Consider the following 12,543-nt stretch of genomic DNA (forward strand, 5'->3'; position numbering starts at 1 on the left):
TTGTTGTCATCATTAGATTAGAATTTATTTGTAATATGGTGAAGTAAGCGTAGACATCTCGTATACGGGATGGTGACAGTTAGGGGGTTACGTAAAAACAGTTTCTACAGCTAATTTTATTTTTCTGTGTACATAAGTGTTGCTGTTACAAGTTTAGATGAAAGTACTGCTACATTTTTTTAAACCAATTAACTTTCATGTGTGTTTCACAGCAAGAGTTCATGCCGTACTGGAACCTCAGTGTCACAGTGCTACGGGGAAAATTCAATCGGTCGTATGACCTTTGTGAGTCCATCAGCCCTCAAAAACATTGTGACTTGTGGTGAAATATTGTTAAAAATACCTTCTGTTTGCATTATGTTTGTGCGCCTTTGCTGACTTTGATTTACTGCACACTATTTACTCCACCCAGCAAGTGCAGTGCGCTCAGGCTTTGCTTTCTCCCTCCAGTGTCTCAATGTGACTGTTACGTCGTCGTAAAGTTACCCACAGCCTGTGCCTGCAGTCATCGCACCAAGACTGTGACAAACAGTGATGCACCAAAATGGAATGAAACGTTTAATTTCAGAGTGCACAGCGGTGTCAAGGTGAGCAATTTTGGACACTTGCATGGACACTTGCAAGAAAACTTATTAGTGGAAACGAATGTGCTAAGTAAAACATTTTATGCAACTGAGCCTTGCCCTTCTAATTTCAGCTGCCAGCAAGAAGTGATTCTCCACCCACATATTTAATGAATAGCAAGTGATGAATGACATGCTGGTGACGTCACTAACAGTCGTATGCTGGTATAATAGTAACGTAATTCTATACAAATAATTATAATAATCCCTTAAACTAGCTCTAATAATAAATGGATAAACATCATTGCAATTTAATCCCCAAAATATTCTCCAATGGCCAAAAATTGTTCTACTGCCCTGAGAAATAAGAAATAATGCAGCACAAACTGACGGCCTGTTTTTTATAGGCCAGAACTGCTGCCATGCATATTATAGGCCAGAATTCTAGTCCAATAATGATTTTATTTATTGTTATTCTATTCTAAATTAATACTATATGAACTTAAAAGTACTTAGTTGTGCTACATGTGATATGATAGGTTTGCAAAGCAGAATATTGACCTTATATATAAGTCTTTTAGTGCAAAGCAAGAGTGAGAAAAAGCTTTTGAACTAAAATAAACTCACCAGTTTGTTCTTGTCTCCTCAGAACATTCTGGAATTCCACATATTTGATGCTGACACGTTAACAAACGATGACTACTGCTCCAGCATCCTATTTGACATCAATAACCTCACACCTGGACAAAAGCAAACAAAATGCTTCATTACAGATGATCAGGTAGATTAAAATATCATTTTATTTATATATTTATTTATTTTTATTTTCGCATAGTCTTTGAAGTGGAAGACTTTGGCATCCATTATTTTAAATCAGCGTATGACAGTGAAACATAACAAATGTTGCTTGGGTTCAGTCCTATTTATCTGACTTTGTTGTATTTTTCTCCTAGAAAAAGAGTGAGCTGTGGGTAGAGTTTGAGATGACTGTGAGGTGAGCGTGAATGTTAACGATCAAAAACAATAATAATGGTGTTATTAACCACCTAGTGCACATTTGTTAGTGATTGTCCTCTTCCTCCTGGTGAAAAAAATCACAGTCTGATCATACATCAGTCTGAAGTAAACTGCCATTTTGTTTGTTCCTTTTCTTTTTCAAGCTCCGACAAGCCTGAACCATATTTCTCTAATGGAGTGCTGATGGTAAGAGTTTTGATACATTAAAAAGGACAGGATAGAAATTATCATGATTCATTTAATATCATATTTCAGTATAACCTCAGATACAGCTAAACCCACTTACACATATTCAAATAATTAAGAGATGTACATATTGTATTCAGTAAAAACCTGAATTGAGGAGGCAAAGTCCTTTTCTTTTTTTTCTTCTCTTTTTTTCTTCTTAAATCAAATGTACATTCATGTCCCTGTCGCATTTTCTTGATTAAATAAACATTACTTACACTATATTACATTACACTACACTACATTAATAATATAATCAATATTCTATTTATTAAAGCCAAGTATGAATCTCATCAAGTTAGTGTTTTTAAGCATTTTATATTTATTAAAAAAAAATAACTTTTTTAAAAATAAAAAAAATGACTTTTCTCTCAAGAGAGACCTGACTCCTGCTGTAAAGTTCCCTGCTAGTGTCGCTGCTGGGCAATGTTTCTTTAGAAAAATGAGTGATTCATACGCTTTTTAATGTTATATTTTGTAATACTGGCGTTGTTTTATTTTTGTACTATGAATTTTTTCTCACACTGCATCCCTTGCCTCATCGGAGGAAACTACCCTGTACTGTACACACTAGTAGCGCATAAGGAACAAGTTCAGGTTTCCACAAAACAAAACTATCTGCTTTGGAAATCTTAGTTGATCTATGTAAAACATTAAAAGCTCTCTCAATTTCACTCAATTTTAGGCAGGTCCATTCTGTGCACTGGATGTGAAGGTGGAAAAACGTCTAAAGACTAAAGGTAAATAGAAGAACACTGGATAATTTCTGGGTTTAGACTTATTTTTAATTCTAACGTTATCTGTTATTCTCTACTTTTAAATAACCTTGATCAAATATTGCAATATATATAAGGCTTCATAATAACCACTGAAAGTTTGAGCAAATTGTATTTGTAAAAATAGTATTTTTAGTGATAATTCTTATTCTGTTCCATAGGTATTATTAATAATTATATACAGTTATAATTTATATGTATAAACTGTAAATATTCTAAAATAAAAATAAGAATGTTTTAGATTTTATGTAAGTATGACCTTGTACATTTTTAAAGGTGCTTCATTAAAGGAGAAGTCCACTTCCAAAACAAAGATTCACATATAATGTACTCACCCCATTGTCATCCAAGATGTTCATGTCTTTCTTTCTTCAGTCGTAAAGAAATTATGTTTTTTGAGGAAAACATTTCAGCATTTTTCTTAATATAATGAACTGATATGCCGTTTAAATGCGGCTTCAAGTGATCCAAATGCGGTTGTAAATGATCCCAGCCGAGGAAGAAGGGTCTTATCTAGCATAACGATTGGTTATTTTCATTAAAAAAAAAAAAAAAACAATTTAAATAAATTTTATTCTCAAACGCTCGTCTTGCCTTGCTCTCGTTGAACTCTGTGTATTCTGGCTCAAGACAGGGTATGTCAAAAAACTCCAATTGTATTTTCTTCCTCAACTTCAAAAATCATTTCAAAATCATCCTACATTGCTGCAGAAGTACCGACCCAGTCTTTGCAAAGTAAACATGCAAAGAAGATCAAACACTCTTAACAAAAAAAAGGCAAAACAGCAATATAGGACGATTTTGAAGATGAGGGAGAACATGAGATTGGAGTTTTTCAACATACCCTAACTGTCATGAACCGGAACAAAAACAGTTTAGGCAGAGTAAGACAAGACGAGCGTTTGGCTTTAAAAAGTATATAAATTATATTATTTTTATGAAAATAACCGATCGTTATCCTAGATAAGACCCTTCTTTCTCGGTTGGGATCATTTACAACTGCATTTGGGATTGTTTGAAGCCGCTTTTAAACTGCATTTTGGAAGTTCAAAATCGGGGCACCATTTCAGTCCATTATATGGAGAAAAATGCTGAAATGTTTTCCTCAAAAAAATGTAATTTCTTTACGACTGAGGAAAGAAAGACATGAACATCTTGGATGACAATGGGGTGAGTACATTTTATGTGAATCTATGTTTTGGAAGTGGACTTCTCCTTTAAGAACCATGCAAAAATGATGTGATATGTTTGTGTGTGTTTACCTCAGCAGAGAAGGACATGATGTTAAAACTGCGAGGCGCATATAAGGAAGACTGTTTGATCCCATGGTCTGAGAAAAACCCCAGCTGCACTCAGACTTTTCGCTACTACATTAATCGGGACATGGAGACCGAGTTTAGTCTCATACCACCAAAAGTACGACATTGATTAAACTGATGATTTCTTACCAAACAATTGATCAAGCATGCATATCACTAACAGTGAGTGTGTAATGCTTGTGTATTTGTTTGCCTGTTTGTTGTCTGTTCAGGCTGTGACAGAAGTGGACGGGACAAACCCAAATACTGCAGACATTCTGTCATCGGTCCCTATAAAACCATTACCAGCCAAACAACAGATTAAACTCTCCATGCCTGTTGGACAGGTGGGTACTGGTTAAATCAAATTTGAATGGTATACATATATTTGTTTCAAAATAAAAAGAAAAGCTATTAACTAACTGGAATAATACACTATTTCAGGGTGAAGTGGATCTGCAACTAAGCACAGACGGCCGGTAAACAATTTAAATGGCTTATCTCTACTGTAATTAGTCCAAGAACATTTTAAATGAACTACTTGGCATGTGATCCATCAGCCAGACCGGAATGATTTTAATTGTGTATGTGTGTGAGTGTTTGTGTTTTCTGAAGCTCTGATGAAAAGTTGGATGTGCGTCTGGGTTTTGATATTCCAATGGAAGAAAAGAACTTTCTGGCCAAGAGACAAAAAGTGGTGTCACAAGCTCTTCAGAAAGCTTTGAATCTCAGCTCTGCACCTGAGCCCAGCAAGGCAAGAAAACAAACACAAACTTAAGTACACACACATTCAACAGATGCACACTTCCTGGCAGAGTGACCTGACACGTAATTTTACTCCTGGTCAGGTCCCATTGGTGGCTGTGGTGTGCTCTGGGGGCGGGACCAGGGCGATGATTGGCACATTCGGAGGCCTAAGTGCTCTGCAGAAACTCCAGCTTCTTGATGCAGTCAGCTACATCACAGGGGCTTCTGGCTCCACCTGGTGAGTATAAAGAGCAATACAGGCCTGTACAACTCTCACTCAATGCTTTATCAGGCTGTATTTCAAAACCCACATTTGACATTAGATATCATGTGGTTAAACATCCGCTTTCATTCATTGTCTCACAGGACTACGGCTTCTCTTTATGGTGATGCTAACTGGTCAAACAATGACATAAATGGGGTTATGGAGTCTGTAAAGAAGGAGGTCTCTAAAAGTTTGTTCAGTATATTTTCTCTGGAGCAGCTACGGCACTACAAAGCGAAGATGGAAGAGAGAGAGAAAGAAGGACACCTTGTGTCTCTCATTGACATGTGGGGCCTGGCTATTGAGTACCTCATCCAAGGAAAGGTAGTGAATACCCTTGATGTCACAGAAATAAAGTACATTTTAAGCATAAATAAATTCAAATAAGTTTCTCCATCAGAAATGTCAAAAATTCTTTCCCTCCTCAGAAAAAGATGGGTACACTATCTGACCAGCAGATGGCACTATCAAAGGGCCAGAACCCTCTACCCATCTACACAGCTCTCAACATGAAGAATGGCAAAACAGGATGTACCATAGAGACTGGTAGGTACTGACTTTAACTAATATGGTTAATAAGTGCTTTCTGTAGATATGTTTTCCATGTATGTTTTTGTTCTCTTCTACTTTAGAATGGTGTGAGTTCACGCCATATGAGGTTGGATTTATCAAATATGGTGCCTTAATACCTGCACAGAACTTTGGGAGTGAATTTTACCTTGGTCACATGATCAAGAAACTCCCTGAATCTGGAATATACTCTCTGTTGGGTAAATATAATTAAATACTCCAAAGGTTAATGAATGAATTTCGAGTTAAAGATAATGATTGGTGGTTGTATTCAAAATGTTAGTCAAAATGTGTTGCAGGAATGTGGAGCAGTATTTTCTCTGTAAGTTTGACTCAGCTTTGGACTGTGGTCACAGGAGTGATCCCATCCTGGGCCAGCAAGATTGGGGAAGAAGTGAACCAAACAGGTAAGAGAAAGTCATGACAATGAGTAAGAGTATCTGAGCAAATATTACCCATGTAGCTTATCAAAAGTCTGGTTGCCTTTTAAATTGATCACAAGTACCCTTGTATAAAAAAGACGTGTGTTAAACTGTATTGAATATGCACTTGTGTTCTTTCTACATTTCTTGCAGATAATGTAGTAATGTAGCAGACTAAATACATTATCAGCTGCGATTACAGTTTTGTGACAGCAAATATTCTGTTTTATGTCCACATTTGTTTTATCTATATGCAAACTATGAAAAAATATCATCCTTCCTTATCTGCAGAGACAGATGACAACCCATCAACATCAGACACACTTCGGATCAGCCCTATGACTTATTGGGCAAAAAAGCTGAGCAGCTTTCTGACCAGTCGCCCCATTATCAGCCAAGTGTTCAACTTCCTTAGAGGCTTCCACTTGCACAGGAACTACAGTGAGAACTGTGACTTCACCACATGTAAAGGTCTGAACATCATTTATGCTTTTAAGTTTAGCCTAATTAGCACTATTTCCCTTTCGATTCGGCTTAATTATAAAGTGTACATTCTGCAGACACACATCCAGACGCCTTCCCAAACTCCCTGACACCAGCAGACGCCACACTTGGCCTAGTTGACACTGCATTTGTCCTCGGTTCAGGATTTCCTCCTGTGTTACGTTCTAACAGATGTGCGGACGTCATTTTGTCTTTGAACTACACTTGGGAACCGGATCTCTTCAAGGTGAGGAGACTACAAAGATACGGCAGATTATGAGGAGAATGGGATGAAATGTAATTCTGTGTGTGTCTATAGGTCATTAAGCAAACTCAGGAATACTGCACTGCTCGCAAGATACCATTTCCGAAGATCGATTACAAAAAGTTGGAGTCTGAGCCGATTAGGGAAGTTTATGTGTTTGAAGATAAAGAGAATCCAGAAGCTCCCATTGTGATTCACTTTCCCTTGGTCAATATCTCATTCAAGCAGTTCAAGTCTCCTGGTGAGTACCACCAGCTGTAACCTGTGAGTTGGTGTTATTAAAGGGATAGTTCACCTAAAATGAAAATTCTTATAATAATTTAACTTATGCTTTAAGATACATGCTTTATGTATTTCTATCAACTAAAAGCAATTGTGTCTGTTTGTGTGGTAGGAGTGAAGAGAGAGGGTAAGGAGGAGATCAAGGAAGGAGATTTTGATATTGACTTCACTCGTGTGTTCTGTCCATTCGCCACTCACAAGTTTGCTTACACACCTGAGGATTTCCAGAAGCTGGCTGACCTCACCACCTACAACATTCTCAACAACAAAGACGTCATTTTAAACACGCTGAACAAAGCGCTGAAGAGAAATATGGAGAGAATTCCTGCTACAAACGAGTCAAAATTCTGATTTAATGTTGAGACGGAAAGTTAAAGGTTTAAAGCTGACAGCAGGATTCATTAAAGGCATAGTTCACCCAAAAATGTCATCATTCATCACACTCATAATGTTCCAAAACTGTGATTTCCTTTTTTCTGTAGATAGAGAGTGTTAATGCAATAATCTATTCTTAATAAAAGGGTGACTAGGAAGTCTGAAGCTCAAAAAATGACATACAGCATCATAAAAAGTAGTCCAAATGATGCAACACTTGCCATTTTCCAAGTGTTCTGAAGTCATAAAAGACACCTTGTCTCAAGGACAGCCCAACATTTCAGTTTATAAAAGTATTCACCAAAATCACTCACCTCTGCAATAACTCTCAGGTCTCATTTGTGTAATTTCAACGTGTATTTTCTGATTTGGATCACTGTAGACAGTTATGAGACACAAGAAAGCACAACCTTTCACCATGGCATCATTGCAATCTTGATGCACCTTATTTGAATAAACACAAAGATAAATAATTTTTGACAGGTGTGACAGAACATTTTTTCAATAAATAACGGCACATTTGGTTCTTTTTCTTACACATACATCAACTTCTGGTGCTCTTTTGTCATTTTTGGAGCTTGAAACTAATTGGTCACCACAATGTGTTGAGCAGATATTTAACTGGAGATTTAATATTTGGAGTTAAACAGATGTTAAATATGTACACTACTGTTTAAAAGTTTAAAGTATGTATATTTGGAGTTTGGAGTAATATATTTTTCTACCTTAGTATATTTAATATATGACAATGTTTTTGTCAATTATATTATTAAAGGAAAAATAGTTTGGGATGATACGCTAATCAATATTAGCTTCACATTATTTATTTTTAAAAGTGGACAGTAACTATTTAATTAATACAGCATCTTAGTTTTAGTTCATTTAACTTGTCACAACCATTTCTGTCCTTTCAACGCACTTTTCTTCTTCAGTAATTAATTCAAAGTGTCCAATAAACTTTATCAGTTGGTTGTTGTAACTTTGTAGGCTGTTACTGGCTCTATAAGTAAGGGATAATCAACAGTTTGTCATGCATTAAAGGATTTTAAATGTACAACGCAGGGGCAAAGAACCACCCGACGTGAAGCGAAGTACATTTATAATACTTTAATCCACGGCAAGCCGTTGATTATCTTGCTTATTCCATGGTCATTTGCCAAGTTATATACTAGTTAAAACTAGGACAGTTAAATAAAGGAGAGTTAGTTATGGCACGTCAGTTCTAGCAATTCTGCCTGCTTCAAATCAGACACAGAGATGAAATAGTGTGGTAAGATCACATTTATTTGAATGAATTATTTCAATTAAGTATCGATAGATAGAGTTGTGTGTAAGTTATCTGTATGCTTCGTCTGCGTGTCTCTCTACCTCGTTGCTCAGGAATATGATGCAGCGATCTAGTATCAAGGCTATTTTATTGTGGAAGCGTTAACAAGAAGTTTATATGTGTGCGAAGGGCTCTCTCTCTCTCTCTTTCTCTGTGTGTGTATTTGTGTGCAAGTAATGCGTGTTAGCAAAGTCCCTTTAAGGCAAGTCATTTCACTCGGTGGCCATCTTTGAAAGGCCTCTTGGGCAGGCAAGTGCAACTCCTATCTCTTTTAATGGGGAAACATCAAATTCTTTAAAACTGTTCACCTAAAGGGAGAGAAACAAATAGATTAAAAAAAATATAATAATAATAATAATAAACAAATAAATAAATAAATAAATAAATAAACATAAAATAAAACAAAAAACATAGAAACAACTAAACAATAGCGGGGGAGCTATATCAGAAAAGAATTTCTCTGTGAAATCTAACAATATGACATTCTTTTTGTTATTAATTTGCATTAGAGACTTTTTCAAAATCTCCATTTCTGATAAAAATAAATTACACTTTGGTGCATTTTGCAAATTTCAGTTTATGAATATAATATTTACCTTGTAAAATGTCAAAGTTAACAACATACTCAATCATTTTACTTTTGTGTGAATAAGTACAAATAACATCTTTTAAAGAAAGCATATAGTTGACATTTCTTTGCAGAAATAGAAAGGCACTAACATCACACGAAAATCTAAGAGACAAATCACAATTATAAAACAAATGACACAAATCCTCCTCACGTGCATTACAGAAACTACAAGTATTGTCAATGTCCATGAATTTAGAAAGAGCTAATTTACATGGGTACATTTTGTGAAGTATTCTGAAATGCACCTCTTTAATTTTATTCAAAATACAAAATTTATAAGGATTTGACCAGGTCGTTTTCCAATTAATATCAGAAATTTTTTACAAGGGGAAGAAAATATTGCAATACCATTAATTTTTAATTCTGGAAATATTCTTTCATTGCTTCCATAAGAGAGATGATTATTTATTAGTTGTATCAACCCATTTAGAATAGCTTTAACCACTTGTTTAAATTCTTTAAAGGGGATGGGGAAATTGTAATACATGCATAAAGTCTTCATAAGACAAAATGTTTCCAATCTCTTAGAACATATCCACAACAAAATAAATATTCCTTTCAAACCACCTATGCAAAAATAATGATTTATTCCTAGAAGTGATGAGACAATTGTTCCATGAAAGCATTTTATGCGGAGAAAAGAAATTTAGATCATTTAACAGGTAACTTTCCTGGAAGAAAGTTACATCTCAAAAGAAAGGACAACCCTCCAAGTTTTTGAAAGATACACTGTTGGATAAAAAAACCACACAGAATTGTAATTTTTTAGACAATTTCTAGGATTGTTATTTTGTTGATGGAACAGAGGAACAGCTGATGGCGTCACTGGGATCGCCCACTTGTGTGGAAAACAAATTTTGTCCATTATCCATTTTCTACCCATGAACCAAAAAAAAAGAAAAGAAAAAATCTAGCCGAAATCTCGTTTTTTTCGTTCTTCTGAACAATGAAAAAATAAGCCATTTTCTTGTTTCTTATTTCATTTCAAATTGAAAAACAAACGATCAAAATGTGCAAGAGAGTTTAAAAACGCATGTGTGAATGAGTTTGATAGCGCGTGTGTGAATGAGTTTGATAAAGTGCGAGAGAGAGTTTGATAGCGCGTGTGAATGAGTTTGATAGCGCGTGCGAGAATGAGATTGGTAGTTTGCGAGAGAGAGTTTGATAGCGCGTGTGTGAATGAGTTTGATAAAGTGCGAGAGAGAGTTTGATAGCGCGTGTGTGAATGAGTTTGATAGCGCCTGCGAGAATGAGATTGGTAGTTTGCGAGAGAGAGTTTGATAGCGCGTGTGTGAATGAGTTTGATAAAGTGCGAGAGAGAGTTTGATAGCGCGTGTGAGAATGAGTTTGGTAGTTTGTGAAAGAGAGTTTGATGGTGTGTGTAAAAGCTTTGCTAGTGTGTGAGAGACGTTATAGCAGTGTATGAGAGTGTGTGTGAATAAAGATTGATATATGTCTTAAAGGGCCTCTCATACTTCTCATTTGTGTTTCACAGGTAGCTGGATCTAGATCTCTGCACAAACATTCAACAATGCTCAAGGTAAGCTAGTATTTACTCTTTGGATTTCTTTAAATGAGTGTAATAAAAATTTTTGTAAAGACACTAATTGTAACAAACCGTATAGTTCTATAGCTGTAATGTTTGACTTTGTTTTAACCGTCTCTGTCAGTAAACAGTGTATATCTTGTGATCATAGATCATGTGTGGTACATACACTTTTGAAATCAAGCAATTACAAAATCATTATTTCTTAACCACCTTATTTTCTGTTTCTGTTTGTTTGCTTTCAACAGAAAGAAGTCAAGTCATACTGGAATCTGTCAGTCAAAGTTTTATATGCCAAGCTTCATCAGAACTATGACTACTGTGAGACAATTTATCCTCTTAACAGCAGCCAAATATATTAATTTAGACATTTGAATTTTCTTCTTAGCAGAAGTGTAAAGCTTAAAGCAGACATGTGTAAACCCTGGGTTGTTGTTTGATCTTGCTCTGTTAGTTATATATGCTTGTAATGCACCATGTAAAGTTTTCTAATCTCCAAGTCTATGTCAGTATAGATATAAGTATAATCCTTTGCCTACCTAGCAGATGTTTAAAGGTATTTCAAGGCACTATACTTTTATTATGCAATAGTAACCTCTCTTTATGTGTATACAGTTAATTATTTTACCAAAATAAGGAGGATCATACAAAATGCATGTTATTTTTTATTTTAGTACTTACCTGAATAACATATTTCACATGATTTCACAATCATAGTTGAATTTATAAAAATGACCCTGTTCAAAAGTTTACATACACTTTATTCTTAATACTATGTTTTTACCTGAATAATCCACAGCTGTTTATTGTTTAGTGATAGTTGTTTTTGAGTTCCTGTTTGTCCTGAACAGTTAAACTGCCTGCTGTTCTTCAGAAAAAATCCTTCAGGCCCCATAAATTATTTTGTTTTTCAGCATTTTTGTATATTTGAACTCTTTTCAAGAATGACTGTATGATTTTGAGATGCATCTTTTCACAATGCGGCCAACTGAGGGACTTAGTTATGCAGTTATTACAAAACGCCCACTGATGCTCCAGAAGGAAAAATAATGCATTTTTTAATTTGAAGATCAGGGTAAATTCAACTCATTTTGTCTTCTGGGGAACATGTAAGTATCTTCTGTAGATTCTGAAGGGCAGTACTAAATGAAAAAATATGATTTTTAGGCAAAATAAGAAAAATGTACACATCCTGTAAACTTTTGAACCGGGTAATTTTTATAACTTCAATTATTGAATTTTCTCTTGTGGACTATATGTAAAAGTCTTTTATGTGAAATATCGTAGTCAGGTCAGTACTAAATAAAAAATAACATGCATTTTGTATTATTGTATTATCATTTTGCAGATTCTGCAAGGTGTATGTAAACTTTTGACTTCAACTGTATATGCATACAAATAGATCAATGTTTAATTCTCTCAGGCAGCTCACTAACTTTTCTCTGTAGGGTCTGCATCTGACTGCTATGTCATCCTGAACTTACCCACGGCATCCGCCCGTACAAATCGCACCAAGACTATCTCAAATAACAATAACCCTGTATGGAATGAAACGTTTACCTTCAGGGCGCACAGCAACATCAAGGTAAACCACTGAATTACTGCTTTGATTGTCTGATTAGAATATTTTCTTAGGCTAACCTATTTTTATTTTTTAACCTATCTATCTGCACCTGACTAATTACAATATGTCAAGTTACATCATTAGATCCCTCATTAGAAAAATATTCCACTACACTCTCACTCAT

The 12,543-nt window shown here is 35.3% G+C and overlaps 2 protein-coding genes across 2 annotated transcripts; both read left to right on the forward strand.

The window, feature by feature from the left end:
• The first annotated feature begins 221 nt into the window (after positions 1-221).
• Positions 222-8,270, forward strand: LOC127158631 (cytosolic phospholipase A2 zeta-like). The gene is made up of 19 exons (XM_051101688.1): positions 222-285; positions 451-587; positions 1,213-1,344; positions 1,517-1,557; positions 1,724-1,766; positions 2,494-2,548; positions 3,855-4,000; positions 4,116-4,229; positions 4,327-4,361; positions 4,498-4,636; positions 4,731-4,867; positions 4,996-5,218; positions 5,323-5,440; positions 5,527-5,664; positions 5,764-5,871; positions 6,178-6,357; positions 6,447-6,616; positions 6,689-6,875; positions 7,029-8,270. Exons 1-19 carry the CDS (start codon positions 222-224, stop codon positions 7,265-7,267), a joined length of 2,406 nt encoding a protein of 801 aa, XP_050957645.1. The 3' UTR covers positions 7,268-8,270.
• Positions 8,271-10,462: 2,192 nt separating this feature from the next.
• Positions 10,463-12,411, forward strand: LOC127158630 (cytosolic phospholipase A2 beta-like). The gene is made up of 3 exons (XM_051101687.1): positions 10,463-10,789; positions 11,044-11,116; positions 12,244-12,411. Exons 1-3 carry the CDS (start codon positions 10,781-10,783, stop codon positions 12,390-12,392), a joined length of 231 nt encoding a protein of 76 aa, XP_050957644.1. The 5' UTR covers positions 10,463-10,780; the 3' UTR covers positions 12,393-12,411.
• Positions 12,412-12,543: the final 132 nt, after the last annotated feature.

Source organism: Labeo rohita, unplaced genomic scaffold (assembly GCF_022985175.1).
Source record: "Labeo rohita strain BAU-BD-2019 unplaced genomic scaffold, IGBB_LRoh.1.0 scaffold_1615, whole genome shotgun sequence".
Classification (NCBI taxonomy): domain Eukaryota; kingdom Metazoa; phylum Chordata; class Actinopteri; order Cypriniformes; family Cyprinidae; genus Labeo; species Labeo rohita.